The sequence below is a fragment of the Vipera berus genome, assembly GCF_964194415.1.
Source record: "Vipera berus genome assembly, chromosome: 1".
Lineage (NCBI taxonomy): Eukaryota > Metazoa > Chordata > Lepidosauria > Squamata > Viperidae > Vipera > Vipera berus.
This window is the reverse complement of record NC_138202.1, coordinates 150,818,517-150,840,286: the sequence shown is the minus strand read 5'-3', so window position 1 is coordinate 150,840,286 and position 21,770 is coordinate 150,818,517. Positions and strand designations below refer to the sequence as shown.

Here is a 21,770-nt window from a genome sequence, read left to right as displayed (position 1 = left end):
GTTGTAAGCTGCCTAGAGTCACCTCTTGGCAAAATGAGTGGCACATAAACTTAATGAATGAACAAATAAAATGTCATGACACTTTGTTATACCATTGTTATTATGACATAATTAACATTCATGGCAGAAAGCCTACATTTTTCCTAATAATACAAATTTTAGAAATCAAATAGAACACAAGCTATTCCTTACCCAATATTATTATTTGTAAATATCTGATAGGTGTATAAAAACCTTTTAAATTTAACAGTTTCAGAATTGAAATGTCTAATTTTGAGATCAAAACACTTCCCAAATGAAGCAGCTATTTTCTCCCTGCATCAGTATTTGCAACTTGAATGATCTAATTTAAAAAACAATGATACTTCTGTGATGTTTGAATTGCTAATAGCCATACAGACTATCATCTTTTTTAGAATTCTTTGCTGAATGATTGGCTATTTTGTTTTCAGGTGCGTTGCTCATTTGGCACTACAAAAAGCAAAAATGTTCACGGTTTCAGAATATGAATTTATAGTAGCTTTTAGTATCACAGTTTCTTCTTACCTCTAGATCATGGGTGTCAAACTGCCAGCCCGTGGGCCAGATGCATCATAGTGAAACTGTACCCACCCCATTGCCAGCAATGGCAAAAAATTTGCAATATGTCGCAACATGTCACGTGACGTGAGTTTGACACCCCTGCTCTAGATCTTTCCTTTCTACTCTGCCAATTTTGTCCTTCCTGTGAGTACTCTGGAACCCAAATGTAGTTGTGTTCTATGAAAATATCCCACTGGTTTCAGTAATTTGCTTCTCTGTTTTCCTGTACAAATGCTTGTATTGATACACATTGATGCTTGATTGTGACTTGAACTTAGTAATGATTTCAAGACTACAAATACTTTAAACAAGCTGTTTTAGAAATCGGTGTCTGTTTAGAAATTCTGAAAGCAAAGGTTTGCATTAAAATTTCCATCGGGAGAGACTCATAATGAATTCTGAAACATTTTGCTAGCCTATGCTTCAGCATTTCCCCCATAACAATTGTGTTTGATCATGGTTCCATGCTCCACTTATCTGTTTTAAATAAGTGATTACAGTATCTTCCTGAGTGGAAAAATAGTAAAACTATTTCTAGTCACTTACTTTCTTGTGCTGACATTTTCATTGGAAGTCTATGCTTGGGGGGGGGAGTATTTACTATTGATTTCTCTTTCAAAACATGAGTTAACTCATTTTTATGAATTTCAGAAATTCTAAATTCAGGTTGCCAATATTCTTGCATGAAGGATGTTGATGTCTGGTGTCCTTTGAGTGCTGTATCTGTCTATCCAGCATCCATTAAAATGCGTAGGTGCTTGTATTATGTACCTGAATTCTGGTAAGGCAATCTACAGAGACGATTTTGGAACAATGTGACAGGAACAGTTTTATCTGCAGTGACCATAAGCTGATTTGCAGCTTTAAACCAAGCATGTTTTCTTAAAGATTATTCTCATTAAGTTACTTAGTCTTTCAGCCAATTTGCAATTCTATGCATGTACTTTATAGTCTGCAAATCCTCCTGGGATTGCCACCCTTAGCATATTGGGAAGATCAGTAGTTCTGATAGTTCTGAGTTTTGTAGTGGCATTTCATAGATCATGAGGAGATAAATAGTGTGGACTCCTTTGCACATTTGAAGTATCCTGTACCTATGTAGAATAAATTACTTAACCAGCTGAGGCAATATATAATATAGCATATTTTCGATTATAAATTCTTCCATGTGTGCACATGGAGATAGTGACTTAGGAAGCTTTGCAAATTGCATCATTATATTGTACATCTGTCTCACATTTTGAGCCGTCATCTATATTTATATATATTACAATTAAGATGAAGAAGTCACCATGAGTTCTCTTAACACTTGGTAAGGAGGAGCAGTAGCTGCATATTAGAAATGGTGTTTTTCATAAAAATATTCTTATGAAAGGGCCACCTGTTTGAGCTCCCAAGCTGTTGACAGGATGTCATAAGAACATCTGCTTGTCCTTCTATAGAGACATTGCCTTTTTAAAATATCACTGGAACAGGATGAACTGTAACCAAGCCATTGATAAGATATGTTAGCAATCCATCTCCAAATGTTATTATTTTTACTTTCTGACCCTTAAAAATAAGAAGCGGTGATAAAATCCGCAGAAACTTGGAACCTCAACATAGACCTGAAGTGTGCTGCACAACTTTCAGCTGGTTCCAAAGGGATTATCTGGAAGTCCTGGCAAGCTGAAGGAATGTAGATTGCTATATCTTTTTATCTATAACTCTGTTCGTATTTATTCAAAATTGTTTCTGGCATTTCATATCTTGGCTTGACTCCATTGTTTCTGAATCCTAAAAAATCTATAGGCACTGGTAGCCACACAAGAGTAATACACAAAGGAGCTTCTGGTAGGGTCAGCCTTGCTAATGAAGTTGAAAATAGAAGGGGAAAGCTAAATATAATCCCCAATATTGATGAGTGATGCCACCCTACCTAAAAAAATGAATTCTAGAATCAAACTAAGAAGGAATGAATTTGGGTGTCAGATGATGAAACTCCCAGACAGGAAGGCACTAATTATAGAGGCATTTACAACCTAGGTAATACATCTGATTTTGATGTAGCCAGACCAAAGCTGCAAGGAAGTCTGGTCGCCAATAATGCCAGTATGGGAAAAGAAGATCCTTGCCTTAAAAGTAGCAATGTAGAATATGAAAACATGAACCAAGAAGAACATAATTAGAAGTTTAGAGGGACTTCCAGTTTTGTGTCATAGCGACGCGGCCAAGGAATTGCGGAGTTCTGTACCCCACGACTGATTTCGTCCTACCAGGGGACCCTAAATGAGTCTAAAGTTGCCCTGGAGAGGCAATAAAGAAGGACCCCCCACCGTTGATCACGGAAAGATGGCAGTTGATCCGTTTGATCCAGGGGAAGCCCTCCAAACTGACAGGAGAAAGGCTAGCTGTCAACTTTGAAAATGAGCATGGCAGCAGCCATTTTCCCTACTCATTTTTGGTTGATACATAGCAAGAAGGGAGGAGGATTTACCAGGTGCTTTGCTATGCTAAACAGATTTTCTCCCATGGAAACCAAGGTCATCAGCTGCTCCCAGGACTGCAGGCTGGGCGTTTTGTGAAAAGCCCCCCAAGAAGATGTATTGGGGAATGTAGTAGCTTGCATAGCTTTAGGGGTGGGATTTCTTAAGTTTGTATTAGGGATTGTTATGTGTCTATTCAGACTTGGTTTCACTTTTGACGTGCCTTGTATCAATAAATATGTTTCTTGAGGAACTTGCAAGCCTCGGAGTTCTGCTTTATTTATCTCTGTCTGTCGGAACCATAACATTAGCTGCACTTTGGTGACTAGCCCAAGCTACCGGCAGCCGAAGTCCAAAAGCACCAACTAGAACAGACTGTGAACAGCATGTTTGAAACTGGGTAAGAATATAGATCTTTTCTCTTCTATCTTGCAACTGATCTCCTGGAAAAGATCCCTAAGAAGCAAAAATCCTTCAAAAGTGAGAATGAAGGGGTTTGCAGCTCCACCCTTCCATAGACGGAAGTGGCTCTAATTTTTATGGGGAACAGAAACATATTGAAATGGAATTTAATATAAAGCTATAGTCTGGATAAAAAACCTGAAAATTGTGGAAATTGTTAAGATCTTCCCTTTGAAAGAATATTGATGAAATTACAAGTAAATAATTTTCTGTTTTAAAAGTTGGAAAATGAACATTTATTGACATCTAGCAGTGTATTAGAATATAAAATTAGAACTGATTTGGCTTAGAAATTGGTAAGATGCCCAGAAACAGATAACAACTTGTCCCTTTGATCCTCAGTGACTCTCAGCTAGAGAACAGAGAACAGTTGGGAATAGAGGAGAGAAAATACATTGGGCTATCAACTACAGAGTGAGAATTACAATTGTTATAAAAATTGATCACCTTCTTGGATTATAAACACCTACTGAGCTGTGATTTTCAGGCTCAAGAATTATTTGCAGAGAAAGAAAAACCTTGACTTTTGGCTACTCTTCTAAGGGGGAAGCTCCTGAATTGCTTTTAGGTGGTTGGACATTTTGGACTGCAATTTTGGCTGATTGATAATTGTAGGACCCCTGAGCAGAAGAACCGTTATAAAATATCAGGACTTTTTTTCTCATAGAACGCTCAGAATGGCGTTCCGGCACCTTTTTTTTGCAAAACAAAAAAACCTTTTGCACAAGCTGTGCTGCTGTTGGTTTAAGCCTATTGCAGGCTTTGCTCTTTTATGACTCATGGACTTCAACTCCCAGAATTCCTGAGTCAGCTATGCTATTGGCTTTTGGAAGCCAATAGGAATTGCTGCTGAGCTTACCAAAAGACCCGGCAGGCAAATGTTGCACAGACAAGAAGGCAGGAATTTTGCACTCCTCCCTGCTCCCCAACTACACCATCTCAACTAGGTAAGTAAGATATTATTTGCAAATAGGATATCCAAGTATGACTCAAGGAAATTTTTCCTGCATGGAAGGAGTAGTGGTTTGTTTCACTTTGTTTTACTTTTCAAATTGCTGTAGGGAAGAAATGATGATTAGAAAAAGGCAGGAAGTTATTTTTATTAGGAAGAATTCATTTATCCCATGCTAGATCTTTGGGAGCTTAGTACCACCTGCACAGAACACGTGCTTTTCTGAAACTTCATTCAAATTCAATTCCTGATAGGGGCATTTGGAAAAAATTTTTTGTTAAATTTATATGCTGACTATCTCACCAGGATGACTCTGAAGTCAAGGAGAGGGTTTGCAACTTCTGTTTGTAGTTATCCATGTTTCTGCACACTGAGATAATCGGCCATTGTACAAATACAGAGCCTATCATGCTTTTATATTTATATGAAACAGATACATTATCTGAAATTTTTGGAATGTGTAATAAATTTGAACCAGCCCAGAAACTCATTTCCCATTGTTTGTGTATATAGAAAGTAAACCCTGAAATAGATTTGGAAAGATCAAGGACTTTGATTAAATGGAAATGTTGCTAAGCATAGAACTGTTGAGTTAATTTGCAGCTGTTTCTGCTGTTTTCTTTTTATATGCTTATGATTTTACATCACATTTTAAAATCAGCCAAATTGAATAGGAATAAGATTGTGACTGAAAGAATACTAATTCTGAAATATAGTAAATATCTTTAACAAGTAACGTTAAATTTAGCTTTAGTGTAATTTGCTTGTTTACTGTAGCTAAAACTGGAAATCATATTTCTAAAGCATTAGTTTGGATCATTGGAAAGAAAAAAGAATTAATATTTATGATTCAAAAATATAAATATGTGAGAAACATGTTTTTAAAGACCTTTGCAGCTTGTTCTCATATGTACCCTGCCAGAAAGGAATAACTAAAATTATGAAATTTAGAATCTACCAAGCTTCCCTCCCATGGACAGAAGACAATCCATGGGAAATGGGAATCCGTAATCCATAGCTTTAGCAGCAATAATAAATCTAATTATGCTATGTATATTTAAGTTAGCCAAACCCTGGAGCAGTGGTAGCAATCTTCTATCACAATGGCAAGCCTTTTAAGATTATATATTGTTAATCATATAAGTGAAAAAATGAGGAAAACTGTGGTTAAAGAAATTGTTTGATCCAATAATAAAATTTCATTGAAAATTGATGAATCAACCACAATAAGCAAAAAAACTACGCTCATAGTGTTTGTTCGATGCTATATCGAAGGTATGGGAATGAATTCACCAGTAAATTTGTTTTTGGACTTGGTAGAACTTGAAAAAGTAACAGCAGAAGGAATATTTGATTCCTTACTCCAATGTCTTTACTCTTATGGGATGACAGAAGATTATTTGAAAAAAATATTTGATTTCTCTGGCATTGCGATGGTGCTGCTGTGATGATGGGATGTAAAAGTGGAGTGAAAAAATTGCTGTCAGAACGTTTTCCTTCTATTATAGCTTGGCATTGTGCTAATCACAGACTAGAATTATCAGTAGGTGATGCTGCCAAGGAAACTTCAGGAATAAATAGATTCTAATCATTTATTGATAAACTGTATGTCATATACCATGCTTCACCAAAGAGAGTTGCATTCATGTGCAGAATTACTGAGGACTGAGCTGCTGAAAATTGGAAGAATTTTAAGTACCCGATGGGTGTCATCTAGTTTGCATACAGTTTTGGCTGTATGGAATAATTTTGAATCCCTTGTGTATCATTTTGAACAAGCAATGCATGATCCTACAAGAGATAAAAATGATAAATGCACTTATGATGGCTTGAAAAGAAAAATAACATCTACAGAATTTTTATTGGACCTAGGATTGATGTGTGACGCTCTCCAAGAATTGTCAGATTTAAGTTTGGATCTACAGGACTGCAACATTGACTTGTATAAGGCAAATAAGAAAATAAAAATACTGGTACAAGTTTTTGAAGAAAGAAGACAGAACTTTGGGCCGTATTATAAATGTGCTGTTGCTGCTGTAAGTGATCTTCACTTTCGTGGAGTTTTACTTCACAAAACAGATTCAAAAATGGATCCTCCCATTGACCCAAGTATATTTTATACAAAATTGAAAGAGTCAATTGAAAAAAGATTACTTGATAGCAAAGACGATGAGTTGGCGTATTGGTCTCGCGTGCTTGATCAAAAACATTGGCCTGAAGATGTTAATACTCAACTGACATTTGGAGAAGTGAAAATTAGAAACTTATCAATCAGACTGCAACTAAATGAAAGAAAAATGATTCGTGGATTCTGTGAATACATTCTCGAAAAAACATATCCAGAAAAACTGGTGCATTTGATACGGACTCTGAATACCATTCCTATTTCTTCAAGTGAATGTGAACGTGGGTGTTCACAGATGAATCTAATTGCCACCCCAACAAGAGCTTCGTTAAAGACTAAGACAATTTCAGCACTTTGTTCATCAAACTTGTCGGACCACCTCTGAGACTTTTCGATCCTTCAAAGTACATTAATCTGTGGTTACTCAGAAGACGACATTCGGCCATAGATACTAAGAGCAAGGAAAGGAGTCAAGAAGATTTGCCAGATGAGAATTGGACAAAAGTTTGGAATTTTCTATGAACATTTTCCTTAAATACAATAAATTAAATGTATGTTAAGAATTGAATATATAATTGTTTAATTATATAAATAAATATATAAATAAAATTATATAAATAAAAGATTAACAAGATGAGAGTTCCGGCACCTTTTTTTAAAGAACAAAAGCCCTGTAAAATATTGTTTTTAATGGTGGATTGACAATTGGAAACACATTGGACTATAAAGGCCATACATAAAGATAAGAACTATACAAGGCTTTGTTGTTTGGACCTTAAGATTGGCTGGTTGAATAAGATTAATATATGGGGATTATGGTACCTGTGAAAGATTATTTGGAGGGGGGAGATTAAATGGATGTTGCAAACCACACCCAAGATTCTTTTCTGAAGCTCCCAGCCTGGAACATCAGAGACCTACAGGAGTAATACTTCAAGATAAGGTAAATATCTTCCAGGAGGAAATGCATGCTGTTTTACAACTAATTCAAATGACAATTGTTTCAAACCATGATGAGATTAAAAATAATTTAGATGACATAAATGAGCACATCTTTAACCTAAGCTCACAATTAAAAAACTCTCAGAAAATGACGACAAAGAATAGACAAATAAATCAGACAATACAACACAAATCAGAGAAAAGTGACCTAAAGATGGCTACAAATAAAGGGAATTACAACTCAATACAGGCAAAAGAAAAATCTGCAAGATTCTGTTATAATATTGGAAATGGAAAAGGCATTTTATCTTTCAGGACTTCAAAATAAACTAGAGGATAAGGAAGAAGATCTGATAAAATGGATTATAGAGACACCAGGAGAGTTTGGAAGACAAAAAATGAAAAGAGAAATTGAGGAAGAAGGAAAGTGGAAGCTTTTTAACTAACATAAATGGGTGAAACTCCCCCTCAAAAATACCCCACCTAATCTGTCTCCCTCATTCCCAATAACATTCAAAAAATACAGGAAGAATATTGAGGGGAAACTAAGCTTAAATAAGAACTTCGAAAACAGGACCTATAGTGATTTAATAAAATGACTTTTTGCAAATACAATCGAATTATAAGAGGATTAGAAAAGATGTTATACGCTAATGCTAATGTTATTTATATAAACACTAGAAAAAAGTTTATATTCAAATTTATATGTATTGAAAGTACTAAGAATTGTATTTACTCAATCTTGGCAAAAGGAAAATACTATTGGAAGAAGAGAAGATCAAGGAAATATATCACTAACTAGTATGTTCATTATGGAATCATAGAAATTAACTATTATTGATTGTTGTTAAATATATGAACCTAGACAACACATAGTTTACCAAGCATTAAAGATTGTTATTGTAAGTTTAGGGTACAAACATAGTTGTTTAAAGAATAGATGAACGCAGGTGGATCAGGCTAGAACATTTTAGCTCAGATGTTTAATCTGATATATTATACAGGATAATAATCCATTTAAAGAAATAGAATTGTATTCTATCACTAAGCATGTATTTAGTTCCAGTGCAATGAATAACAGCATTAGAATTAGTGGATATGCAGCAACATCCATGAAATACATTCCTATGCTCCAGTTATCAATGCAACAGAGGAAAAATTCTATAGCCAATTTCAAGAGATGCTAAATACAATATCTAGAAACCACACAGTGGCATTAAAGAGCAGGCAAACAGAGGAACCTGGAATCACACACACACACACACACACACACACACACACACACACACACAAAAATTGGATTGGTACATGCAATAATTCAGGAGATTGTTTAATCTGATTCATTGGTGATCCCAGAGAGGGAAAGCTTCAATGTCTATTCTTCAATCTCTCTTATTGTCCATGGCTTCTAGAAGAATGTTTGCTGTGTTTTGTTTTTCAGTACACTTCACTCCTGGATTGCACCCTCGAACATTTTGGTTGATCTTTTCCCAGTCTCAGCCAACATCCCTTGTTTGTTTGCTTATTCAATTGCTGGAGTTGTTGACCAGAAGTTGGCAGTTTGAGACCCAAGTACTGCATGACTTGGTGAGCTCTCATTCTTGCCCCAGCTCCTGCCAACATAGCTGATCAAAAGCATACAAATGCAAGTAGATAAATAGTAACACTTTGACAGCATTCTGGGAGCCTTGGCATATAGTCGTGCTGGCCACATGACCACAGAAGCACCTTTGGACAATGCTGATTCCCTTGGCTAAGAAACAGAGATGAGCATCACCCCCTAGAGCAGGGGTAGGGAACCTCGGCTCTTTTATGACTCGTGGACTTCAAATCCCAGAATTCTTGAGTCAGCCATGTTGTCTACCCCTGCCCTAGAGTCAGACACAGCTGGACAGGGGAAACCTTTACCTTTTTTTCTTTACCAATTACTTAATCAACAATTGTCTAGTCAACAAGTGACTTCAGACAGCTGACAAAGAGGATTCAAAACATAAGTTTACAAAGCACTTATCAAACAGGAAAACAATCAACTGACAATATAAACTGCCCTTTTCAGGTTTACTAGCCAATTTTGCTGTGGATAGAAACCAACAGACCAACAGTCCATCTTTAGCCTTTGGCACTGTCCTTACTTAGTGACCCTAACCCCAGGACTAGCAACTTGTCACATAACTAAACCCACTTAGAGACAACAGTCCTAGAATTCCTGGTTGTGGTCATTAAGCAAATCAACCACAGTCATTAAGTGAAACATCATGTGACGGTGACTAATACCCTCTTGCTGGCTTCCACATTGACTTTGTTGGAAGTGGCTGGGAAGATTGCAAATGGTAATCAGATGACCATGGGATGCTCTAAATGCACAATTTCCAAGTGCATGAATTGCAATCACATGACCTCAGGCAGACATGTCAAACACAAGGCCCGGGGGCCAGATCCGGCCCAGAAAGTGGTTTCATACAGCCCGCGAAGCCATCTTGGAAACAGTGAGGGAACGGCCCCCACTGCCTTGGCCCTGGCCCAGAGACCCTCCTTCTGCCAGAGACCCTCAGATCTGTCCCACTCCTGCCGAGGCCCCCATAGGCACCCTTGATGTGAACGATGTAGAGCTGGCCATGCCCACCCAGTAGGCCATATGCACTCTAGCCACGCCCACCCAGTAGGCCACGCCCACCCAGGCCACACCCACCCGGCCCATTGAGGGCAACCGCAATGCTGATGCGGCCCTCAATGAAATTGAGTTTGACACCCCTGACCTCAGGCATGCTACAATAGTCATACGTGCAAAGACAAGTTGTAAGTTATTTTTTTCAGTGCCATCAGAACTTTGAACAGACGCTAAATGAATGGTTGTTAAACAAGGACTACCTGAAATCCTTTATAGCACTTTAAGCTGCCAGCTATATCTTCCATTATTCAGGATCTTTCCCTCAGAATCCTTCTGATGGTATTTATTAGATCTCCCCCTTTTTGCCAATTCTGTATCTGTTTTTTCTTCTCGAATGAAAACTGTAACTACCTTCTATTCCTAGTGTGAAAAGCAGAAAAGCAAAGTATAGCATTAGAGCACGAGTTGTCCCAAAGGTGCTTTATCACGAGGCAACTGGACTTTCTTGTTTTTGTTTGAAGACATTTCGCTTCTCATCCAAGAAGTTTCTTCAGCTCTGACTGGATGGTGGGGAATGGAAGAATTCCCACCACCCAGTCAGAGCTGAAGAAGCTTCTTGGGTGAGAAGTGAAATGTCTTCAAAGAAAAACAAAGTCCAGTTGCCTCCTGAAAAAGCAAATTTGGGATAACTATGATTTGGATGTCTGAGACTCTCCATAGACATTTAACACAAGAGTTAGTTTGGGTTACTCTCCTCGGCATTTCCTCTAGAATGTACAAGCACGCAATGAAGCACCACCAAAACCAAAGTGACTGCAGTCTTGTCACAGGTATTTTAATGACAGCAAAGATCAATGTGTTTTTTTTTCCAGTGTAGTATACATTGGTGAAAGCTAGGTGCTGCAAAAACAGGGGAGAAAGAAGATACATGCTTTCAAATTGTGGATTTGAAGATAAACATGAACTGGAAAAAAAGCACAAAAAACAAAAACCCTTATCAAACAGCCCTGCACCAAATACAAGCCAAGTGCTCTCTTGAGAAACTCTCATGTTCATGTAATGTAGCATGTGAAAAAATTATTATGCTTGCCAAGGTTGAGGGAAATAAAAGAAGGGGAAGACAATAGATAAAAGTGGATAGGTACAGTAGGATCAAAGAGATTACTGGAATCTCCTTAAAAGAGCTAGGATTAATACAAGAGACAGGTTGCATAGATAAGAGTTTCTCTATGCAGTCCACAGGTTGAATTGAGTCCTCTTTTAATTGCTTCTGACTACCTGAATCACTGAATACAGAATCTCTGAATACCACGGAATATATTACTAGTTATAGCTAAACAGTAATGGCTGCATGACTCAGACAAACACAACCTGCATTTTCCCTCAGAGCCTGAAGTGCAACCTCCTTATTATCCAGGGATAATTATTAATGTAACTGGCCCAAAGAGTAAACATACAAATTGTTTAAAAATTCATTAAATCTAGGGATAATTAATTTTAAACATTCATTAATTCAACTCATTTTGGAGAGTTAGAACAATTAATCAGTGGAACAACCTGCCTCCAGAAGCTGTGAATGCTCCAACACTGGAAGTTTTTAAGAAGAGACTGGACAGCCATTTGTCCAAAATAATATAAGGTGTCCTGCCTGAGCAGGGGGTTGGACTAGATGATCTCCAAGGTCTCTTCCAACTCTATTATTATTACTATTACTACTGTTGTTATTATTATTATTATTATTATTATTATTATTATTATTATTATTATTATTATTATTATTATTATTATTATTATTATTATTATTAAATTTGGGTACCCAAGATTGTCCAGGCTTGATTTCACTGGCTTAATAATTGAGTTGTGAGATTGGGCTTTTCTAATGTAACTTAGGTTTTTGATTTTTGTTTAAGTTGATATTGAACTTTGGTAGTATATTTGTTTGGTGATTGGGTTTAATTATAAATGCACTACAGAGGTCATTAACTGTGCATTTGTGAATGAGTGAGAGAAAGGAGGGGGGATACTTAGAAGTTTAAAGATTCATTCTTAGTAGCAATTTAGTTATCCAGGTTATACTTTCCATTACCGACTGCATCATAATTAAAATAAGCTTTGCTATATAGTGTTTTTCTATTTTCCTCTTCTCAGTTTTACTTCTGTCTGGAAGCTAGATAGCCAGTTACATATTTTGCTGGAAAACTACTTGCATGCAGGAGGTAATAAAACGGAAGTTTTATAGTTTTATAAGCAAAAATGATAAAGAATAGCTAATGTTTTTAAAAGTACGCTACAATACAAAATTGTTATTTTAACCTCCAAAGATAATAGCAACAGCAGTGCCAAAACCTGGATGTGATCTTGTTTGGCAGTTTCAGCCCTAATGTGTGCTGCTTCTAAGCATCAGCCTTACTTGTTTCAGATTTTCCATTCAGGTTGATGGAGGCCTCAGCTCCATGACCATATTAGTAAATACTTAGCGTAAACCTTGAAAACACTCTGGAGCCTCCTCATGATGCATCTTTTTATTTATTTATTTATTTATTTTAATTCCATTTATATCCCGCCCTTCTCCGAAGACTCAGGGCGGCTTACAAGCTTAGCAGTAGCCTTCATTCTATGTATATGCCTGCTTGTTAGGGCTTTCACACAAACCCCAAGCGGCATTATTACAAAGTCAGCTTATTGCCCCCAACAATCTGGGTCCTCATTTTACCTACCTCGGAAGGATGGAAGGCTGAGTCAACCTTGAGCCTGGTGGGATGCGAACCTGCACTAATTGCAGGCAGCTGGTGTTACTTAAGGAGGCATCAGCCCACTGCTCCACCAAGGCTCTTCTTTTGATTGTAAATCTAAAAGGAATTTCCAGACAAGGTGCAACTTGGCTGGATCCTAGTGGAAGATTTCTGGCAACTTTGGACTCTTTCAAATTATTGGAGAGGCATTTTGAGGTAAAAATTCACACGATGACCTTCAGCACAATGTTCACATGTTTTATTCAGCACTACAAATTGTAAATAAACATAACAAATGTTACAGAGTGAGTGCCTGTTCAGATTTTCAAATGATATCTCTTCGTAAGCCCTGCGATATTGGCTAACATACAGTCTACTAACTCAGAAGATTAAGTGACTGCATTCTTGTAATTAAATACAGTTTTTTCAATTAAGTAGCCAAGTTATGTTTTCTGAAGAGACTCAGATTTTTAGTCTTGGGATTTGCTTAGCACAGAGGAGAACATTTTGTCAATGCCAGACACATTAGTCCTATGTGGAGGTTTGAGATTTCGTGGTTGATTCTGACTTTGGAAGCCTGAATTGGAAATGTAGCTGCATTGGATACAGAGATCCAGATGACTGTGAACCTTAATTAAGAGAAGTTCTATTAATCATGAGCAGTTGAGCAGAATCAGATCTTATAGGTGGAATGTAAAAATGACAGAAATGTCATGGATGGTGTGGTAGAGCCATTGTGTTCATGCCCTTTCTTCTACAATTACAGTTTTCAAATTCTTTAAATTGACAGAGTTTTAATGTTTCTGTTTTTTTATCAGATATAATGCTTGCTTCATGAGTGGTTGATTGGTTTTTGATTGATTGATTGGTTTCTATACCATCGTTCTTCTCAGAAGACACAATCTAATGTCCTAGGTAGCAAATAGTGCAATTATTTTTTCTGATGGACCTGCTAGAAGCAGGAAAAGTAACCGATCTAATGACAGAAAGTATATCTGAACCTCTTGTATGTGTATGTGTACACTTTTGAGAGCAAGTGCCCATGTGTCCACAGTAAAAAAATGACAATAAAGGTTATCCCATCCTGTCCTGTCTTGCCTTGCCTTGCCTTATCTTATAATTTAATCTTACCTTTCCTTGTATGTCATTTGTTATTATGTCATTTTATATGTACATCAACCATATGTGAAAGCTATACGAGAGATAGATCAAACCAAGTAAGTTTACTGTATTTTGCATTCAAAATGGCCTTCATTTGCATCCAGGAAAGATTATATTTGTAGTTTATCCCCAACCTGGTTATTCAGTTTTTCCAATGCTGCACTGTTTGCTGGTATAATTGAATCTATCTATCTTGCTGCTGGTCATTATCTTTTTATTTCTTTCTACCTTTCTCAATGTTATAGATTTTTCAAGAGAGCTAGGTCTTCATATAATATGTCTAAATTTTGATCATTTGAGCCTGTTAATTTGTCCTTTGAATGAGAATTCTGAATTATTTGTTCTGTAAGCCACTGGGTTGTTTGATTTATTTATTTATTTTGCTATCCATGTTTTAATTTAATTTAATTTAATAATATTTCTATACCGCCCTTCTCCCGAAGGACTCAGGGCGGTGAACAGGACAAGAATAAAAATACAGGATTACAAAAGTTAAGAAAATGATTAAATACATGCCCATATACTAAAAATACATCTTAAAACCCCAATAAAATAACAATAACAACCCCCCCCAAACCCCTCATCAGGCCAGGCCAGCTTGTTCAAAAAAGTATGTTTTTAGCTCGCGGCGAAAGGAGCGAAGATCGGGCGCCGTCCGGAGCTCAACCGGTAGCTGATTCCATAGCTCCGGGGCGCCCACAGAGAAGGATCTCCCCCTGAGGGCCACCAGTCGACATTCTCTGACCGGTGGCACCCTGAGGAGGCCCTCTCTGTGGGAACGCACAGGGCGGAGGGAAGTTGATGCCGGCAGCAGGTGTTCCCTAAGGTACTCCGGACCCCTGCCATGTAGGGCTTTGAACACCATTACTAGTACCTTGAATCTCACCCGGAAGGCAACTGGTAACCAATGCAGCTCACGGAGCAGAGGTGTAACGTGGGAGTATCGGGAGACTCCCAACACAACTCTCGCGGCTGCATTCTGTACCAGTTGGAGCTTCCAGGTGGTCCTCAAGGGCAGCCCCATGTAGAGAGCGTTGCAGTAGTCTAGTCGAGAGGTCACGAGCGCGTGAGTTACCGTGCATAGATCATCCCGGCTTAGATAGGGCCGCAACTGGCGCACCAGGCGAACCTGGGCAAAAGCCCCCCTAGTCACAGCTCCTATGTGGTCTTCCAAGGTGAGCCGTGAGTCTAGGAGGACTCCCAAGTTGCGAGCCCTATCTACGGGGGGTAATAGTTCACCCCCCATAGCAAGAGGTGGAATATCCGAATAAACCCGGGATGAAGGTATGCAAAGCCACTCAGTCTTGTCGGGGTTGAGTTGAAGTCTGTTCCTCCCCATCCAGACCCGAACCGCCTCCAGGCAATGGGACATCACGTTGAGGGCATCACTGGGGTGGTTTGGGGTCGAAAGGAAAAGCTGGGTATCATCAGCATACTGATGATACCCAACTCCAAAACCACGAATGATCTCACCCAGCGGTTTCATATAGATGTTGAACAGGAGAGTCGAGAGGACTGACCCCTGAGGAACTCCACAAACGAGAGACCTCGCGGTCGACCTATGCCCTCCTGCCAACACCGACTGCGAACGTCCCTGGAGATAGGAGGAGAACCACTGTAAGACCGTGCCTCCCACTCCCAATCCCCTGAGACGCCGCAGCAAGATACCATGGTCGATGGTATCGAAAGCCGCTGAGAGGTCTAATAGGACTAGAACAGAGGAATGTCCCCTGTCCCGAGCCCTCCAGACATCATTCACCAGCGCGACCAATGCCGTCTCCGTGCTGTGCCCGGGCCTGAAACCCGATTGGTATGGGTCTAGATAATCCGCTTCATCCAGGACCAGAGGGAGCTGATGCGCCACCACACTCTCAACAACCTTCGCAAGAAAGCGAAGGTTGGAGACGGGACGAAAGTTGTTCAATACAGCTGGGTCCAAGGCAGGCTTCTTGAGGAGAGGCCTCACCACCGCCTCTTTCAAGACGGCGGGGAAGCTACCCTCATTCAAAGAAGCTGATATAACTGCCTGGAACCAGCTGCGTGTCCTCTCCCGGGCTGCATAAACCAGCCAGGAAGGGCACGGGTCCAATAAACATGTGGTGGTGCTCAGCCTCCCCATGATCCTGTCCACTTCCTCCGGAGTCACAGAATCAAACTCCTCCCAGGTAATATCGACAAGACCGCCCGCGTCCTGCTCGACAGACTCTGCCCAGTCAGAGTCCAGGCCGGTCCGAATCCGAGCGATTTTGTCCGACAGATGCTGGTTAAACTCCTCGGCACGACCCTGCAAGGGTTCTTCCCTCACCTCTTGATTCAGGAGGGAGCGAGTCACCCTAAACAGGGCGGCCGGGCGATTGTCTGCGGACGCGATAAGGGTAGCGAAGTGGTTAGACCTCGCCTCCCTTATCGCAGCGAGATAAGACCTAGTATAGGTTCTTAGTCGCAATCGGTCGGATTCAGATTGGCTGGATCTCCAACTGCTCTCTAGGCCCCGTCTCCGACGCTTCATCTCCCGGAGCTCCGCAGAGAACCATGGAGCTCGACGGGATCTGCACCGGGTCAGGGGCCGCAGGGGTACAACTCGGTCAAGAGCCTCAGTGGCTGCCCTTTCCCAGGCTTCCACTAAGGCATCTGCCGAGCTGTGAGCAAGGGAGGCAGGTGGGGACCCCAGCGCCGCCTGGAACCTCTGGGGATCCATTAAGCGTCTGGGGCGGTACCAGGAGAATACTCCTGTTATTCCCAGGAGTCTTCTCCAATACTAAATATGAAAACCATCCATTCTCTTTCTGTAGTGTTCATCAAAATCCAACATACACTTCCATTGAGTAGCATAGGAAAAAATATTGCCCATATGAATCTGAACTTTGTAGATGTAGACATATCTGGACTTCTGAATATCTTTTCCAAGGTCATCATTGATATACTACTGGGCACTAGTCTGTGACATATTTCTTACTGCTGGTTGCTTTGATGATAGCTGATACTAAAATGCAGAAGTTATTCACTAATTCATTATCATCCTGGTCAATTCTAAGTCTGGTTGTTCCATCTGTTGTCATTAGTTTGGTCTTAGTCCCATTTTTCATTCTTTGACTTTTATTGCTAGAACTTTCAGATGTTTTCCATTATCGGCTATTAGACTAGTGTCATCAGCATATTCTTCTTCCAGTCTGAAAATCATACTCATCTTTCTAATAATTCTGTTTCCCTCAATATGTATTTAGCATTTGGGAAGTCTTGTCTCATTTTTTTGCTGATCTGCAACCAGTCTGTTTCAGCATATTCCAGTTGAATTGTGATTTCCTGATGTGTATAGGTTTTGTACTAATACAATGAGATATATTGGGATTCCATTCTTCTTCCAGTCTGAAAATCATGCTCATCTTTCTAATAATTCTGCTTCCCTCAATATATATACACCATGTGGAAAGTCTTGTCTCATTTTTTTTTGCTGATCTGGAGCCACTCTGTTTCACCATATTCCAACTGAATTGTGATTTCCTGACATGGATAGGTTTTGTATGAATACAATGAGATCTACTGGGATTCCATTCTTCTTTCAGTCTGAAAATCATGCTCATCTTTCTAATAATTCTGCTTCCCTCAATATATGTTCAGCATGTGGGATGTCTTGTCTCATTTTTTTGGTGATCTGCAGCCAGTCTGTTTCAACATATTCCAGTTGAACTGTGATTTCCTGACGTGTATAGGTTTTGTACGAATACAATGAGATCTACTGGGATTTCTTTTTGCTAAGGACATTCCCCAGCTTGATATGGTTGATACAATTTATTACTTTCTGTAATCAGTGGAGCACATGTTTACTTTTTTTGGTATTCTTTGGCTTTCTTAATTATCCAGGATGTGTCAACAATAATGTCTAGTGTTTCTTTGTCTTTTCTAAAATTAGTTTGAACATTTGGAATTTTGTCTTTCTGCATACAATTTTAATCTACATTGTATGTAGATTAGATTAATATTATTTTATAATAGTACTAAGTACTATTTTACTAGCATGTCAAATTAAAGATATTGTACAATAGCTGCACTCTATTAAGTCTTCTTTCTTTGCTATTGGCATGTAGATTGACCTATTCCAATCTGTTCATCAGATTGTGTTGTTTGATGACATAGTTTAGTTAGAAACCTTGTAAAGTCTTCTGTTGCTTGCCATATGTTTTTCAGATATCCCATCATTCCTGTAGTCTCCTCATTTGGTAATGATCACAGTGCTGATTTAATGTACTCTTCTAATACTAGAGATTCCTGCAAGTAGGAAATATTTTTTTTAGGTATCAGTGATGTTGACATCTCTATTGTACATAATTTAAGCAAGTTTCTACTATCTTACTTTGATCTTCCTTGAATCAGTTACTATCTGTCCATTGTGACTTTTAGAGTACCAGCTCAAGTTTGGATCGCCTTCTGAGTTCAGAGATCTTTTGGAAGACTTTCCTTGTTTTTCTTTCTCTGTTTCTATGTCCAGTGTCCTTTCAAATGTCATTGTAATACCTATTGTTTTCTCACCCAGTAGCTTTCTTAGTTCCCTCCTGATATCTTTGTCTTTCATGGCTTTGGCTTCTCTTCTCTTCTCTTCTCTTCTCTTCTCTTCTCTTCTCTTCTCTTCTCTTCTCTTCTCTTCTCTTCTCTTCTCTTCTCTTCTCTTCTCTTCCCTTCCCTTCCCTTCCCTTCCCTTCCCTTCCCTTCCCTTCCCTTCCCTTCCCTTCCCTCACCTTATCTTGACTTGGAACTTGTACAAGTGAAGTTCATGGTTTGTTTCACAGTCAGCCCTTGGTCATGTCTTTGCTTTATAAATGAATTTGTTCAGGTTTTTCTTAATATGGTGCAGAATACAGACACAAAGACTGCATTTGTTTTTCCCACAGAAAAATTGTACAAAATTGAACGTTTATTCTAAAGTTTATTAATCCCTGCTTATCTTGGTGTAGAATGCTAGAAAGAATTTGTTCTGTTTCTTTTTTAGCTTTTTCATTTTCTTTTTTTGAATAGTGTGTAAATGTGATTTATCTCTATGTGTATATTGACAGCTGAAGTGTCTGGGTGCCAAACGTCTAGGAATTCTCTAGCATTTTTCAATTTAGCTTACGCTAGGATGCTTACAGTTTACCAATTGAAACGATGGTTGAGTCTGTCCACGTGTTGTGAGATTAAGGAATTTTATCATGTCTTGGTATTCATGGATGTGTTCTGCCAATCTTCTGCTTGTCTGTCCTACACAGTGGTTGTTACAGTCCTTACAATTTCTACAATCTCTATGTTGTAGATAACTCCTGTTTTATTTCTTTTTTGGCTACTGGATCTTTTGGTTTAGTTAAGATATTTTGCAGGACTTTAGTTAGTGTGCTATGGTGATGCCAGTCCACAGTTCAACTCTGCACTACATATATTCTCTTCTATAGAACAGGTTGTAATAGTCTGATAGTTGTTTCTGAGATGTTTCTAATATTTGGTGGAGCTATCCTTTGCATAGTTTGTGTTGGTTGTGCTGTTGTGGGTTGAGAGGTTTGAAGACATTGTTAGCAATGAAGAAATCATTGGATTAGTAGAAATTGAGAAGTTGACCTGCTTTATTTCAATTTCCTAGGCCAGGGGTAGGCAACCTGGGCTCTTTTATGACTCATGGACTTCAACTCCCAGAATTTCTGAGTCTGGGAGTTGAAGTCCATGAGTCATAAAAGAGCCGAGGATGCCTACCCCTGGCCTAGGCCTTTATAGTTGAACTATGGTTTTCTCCTTAATATTTTCAACTTTGGCATCCCAGTCTCCAGCAACAAACAGCACACCTTGCTTGCATGGGCTGTCAATTTCAGATTGAATGTGACTTAAAACTCATCAGCTTTTGGGACACAGCTCACTTAACAACTGTCTTACTTAGCAATGGAAATGTTGGGGTCCATTGTGGTTGTAAAGCGAGGACTACTGGTACTGTTGCTGCCTTAAAGAGGTTTCCTTCCTGCTTTAGCTAGGCAGCTGTGATGACCTTCACACCTAGAATCTATGGCGGCGCAGTGGTTAGAATCCAGTATTGCAGGCTAATTCAGTTCAATGCAAGGAGTTCGATCCTGAACGGCTCAAGCTTGACTCAGCCTTCCATCCTTCTGAGGCTGGTAAAATGAGGACCCAGATTGTTGGGGGCAATATGCTGACTCTAGAGGGGCTATAAAGCACTATGAAGCACTTTAAAAATCTATTGCTATTGCTATAGTGCCCCTGTGAGGATAAAATACTCTGCTTTCTTCACTCCCTAATTCCAGAACACACACTACCATGAGAAAGCAGCTTAGCAAGAGTTGGGGAATGTCCGCAGGAGTGGGTGATCAAAAAGGCTAAAAGGTTAGCCACAACTGTGCGGTCTAAGCCCACCATTTTTTTTAATATATTTGTGCAGGGTATGTAAAGAGGGGCAGGTGGTGGCTGTCTGGAGTAGTAGGGAAACATCAGATATTTGGAAACATGTACTCCCAAAGTGAATTGGGCTGTATTCACACAAGTGGGTTGGGGCAAACTTCCAAAACGTGAGCAAATAGAAATTTTGGGGTTGCTGACTGAACACGGTGATTGTCTCAATTTTTCTGAAGGTGCTGTTGTGGCGTGCCCAGCAAGAGGAGGCTGCCCGGCTGGAAGCTGCAATCGCCGCCCGAAGAAAGGAAGAAGAAGATGAAAAGGAGAAGTTTCGGAAAGAGAAAGAATTGCTTCAAAGAGCTGAGGATAAACAAAAAGTATGCAATCTCTGTCTGGGTGTTTGTGTGTCCGCGCATGCACGCTTTAAATGCTTTAATATATTTAAAACGTTAATTGATCTGGATACTTTATACCCTTGTAAGCAGTCTTAAGGATTATTACAGAGATTAATGAGTGCTTAGTGGATATCAGCCAGGCCAGTATATTTTGCAGCTTTGAAAACTCTGACTTTTTCACAGCCACGTTAAGTCTCCCCGCCCCGCTTTTTTTCCCCCATCGAAAAAAAAAGCCCTTATTATGAAGAGCACGCTTTCAGGCATATGCCTACTGAGAGAGAGAGAGTGAGAGAGAGAGAGAGAGAGAGAGAGAGAGAGAGAGAGAGCAGAGAGAGAGCAGAGAAGCCAGCAAGAGGCAGATTTTTGCTGTCAAGAGCAACAGTGGCAAAGACCAGAATGGTTTGCAATGCAGCAGGCAAGGTATGCTGCAATGCACCAAATAAGCTTCCCCCGGGTAATGCCTGCACAAAGCAAATGTAGCATGGCAGAGACCGCTTCAGGGAACAGCGGGCCTGATGCCCAGTACCAGGGGTAGGGGCAAATGCCTGAAGTGGGTCTCAGGAAGCCTGTTTGCATTAGCCTTCCTTTTTCTGATCATTTGAGAAGCAGAATGCAAAAGGCAAGTGATCAGCAGTCTCGGGCGGGGGGGGGGGAAATGAAAAGGAGGATTGTTGAAATTACAGCATGTATTATATTGCTCCTCTGAATGCCATTATGACAATGGGAGCTATTAAGCAAAATTATTATTATTTTTCCTTTACTAAACCTCATCTACATTTTAAGGGTCAGTTGACTTGTTTAAAAGCAGCCTTTCAGAACAGGATTCCCAGGCTCTCATAATACAGTTCAGTGTTTTTCTTGCTCAATAAGTTATAAAAATAAAATCAGGTAAAGTGTAAGCTTTATTTTATGTGACTTATTCTTTTTTGTTTTCCTTTGAGAGGGTGAAGGTTGACTGTAAATAATCCTTTTTAGAAGGAGTG

General features: G+C 39.3%; 1 protein-coding gene across 1 annotated transcript in view; it reads left to right on the top strand.

The window, feature by feature from the left end:
- The window catches only part of CCDC148 (coiled-coil domain containing 148), a gene marked incomplete at both ends in the record, with an annotated part of 134,734 nt that overhangs the window by 74,374 nt on the left and 38,590 nt on the right, over window positions 1-21,770 (top strand). Inside the window, one exon of the mRNA XM_081312605.1 lies at window positions 20,629-20,769. Within this exon, the coding sequence (XP_081168731.1) occupies window positions 20,629-20,769 (141 nt within the window). The remainder of the gene's footprint in view (window positions 1-20,628; window positions 20,770-21,770) is intronic.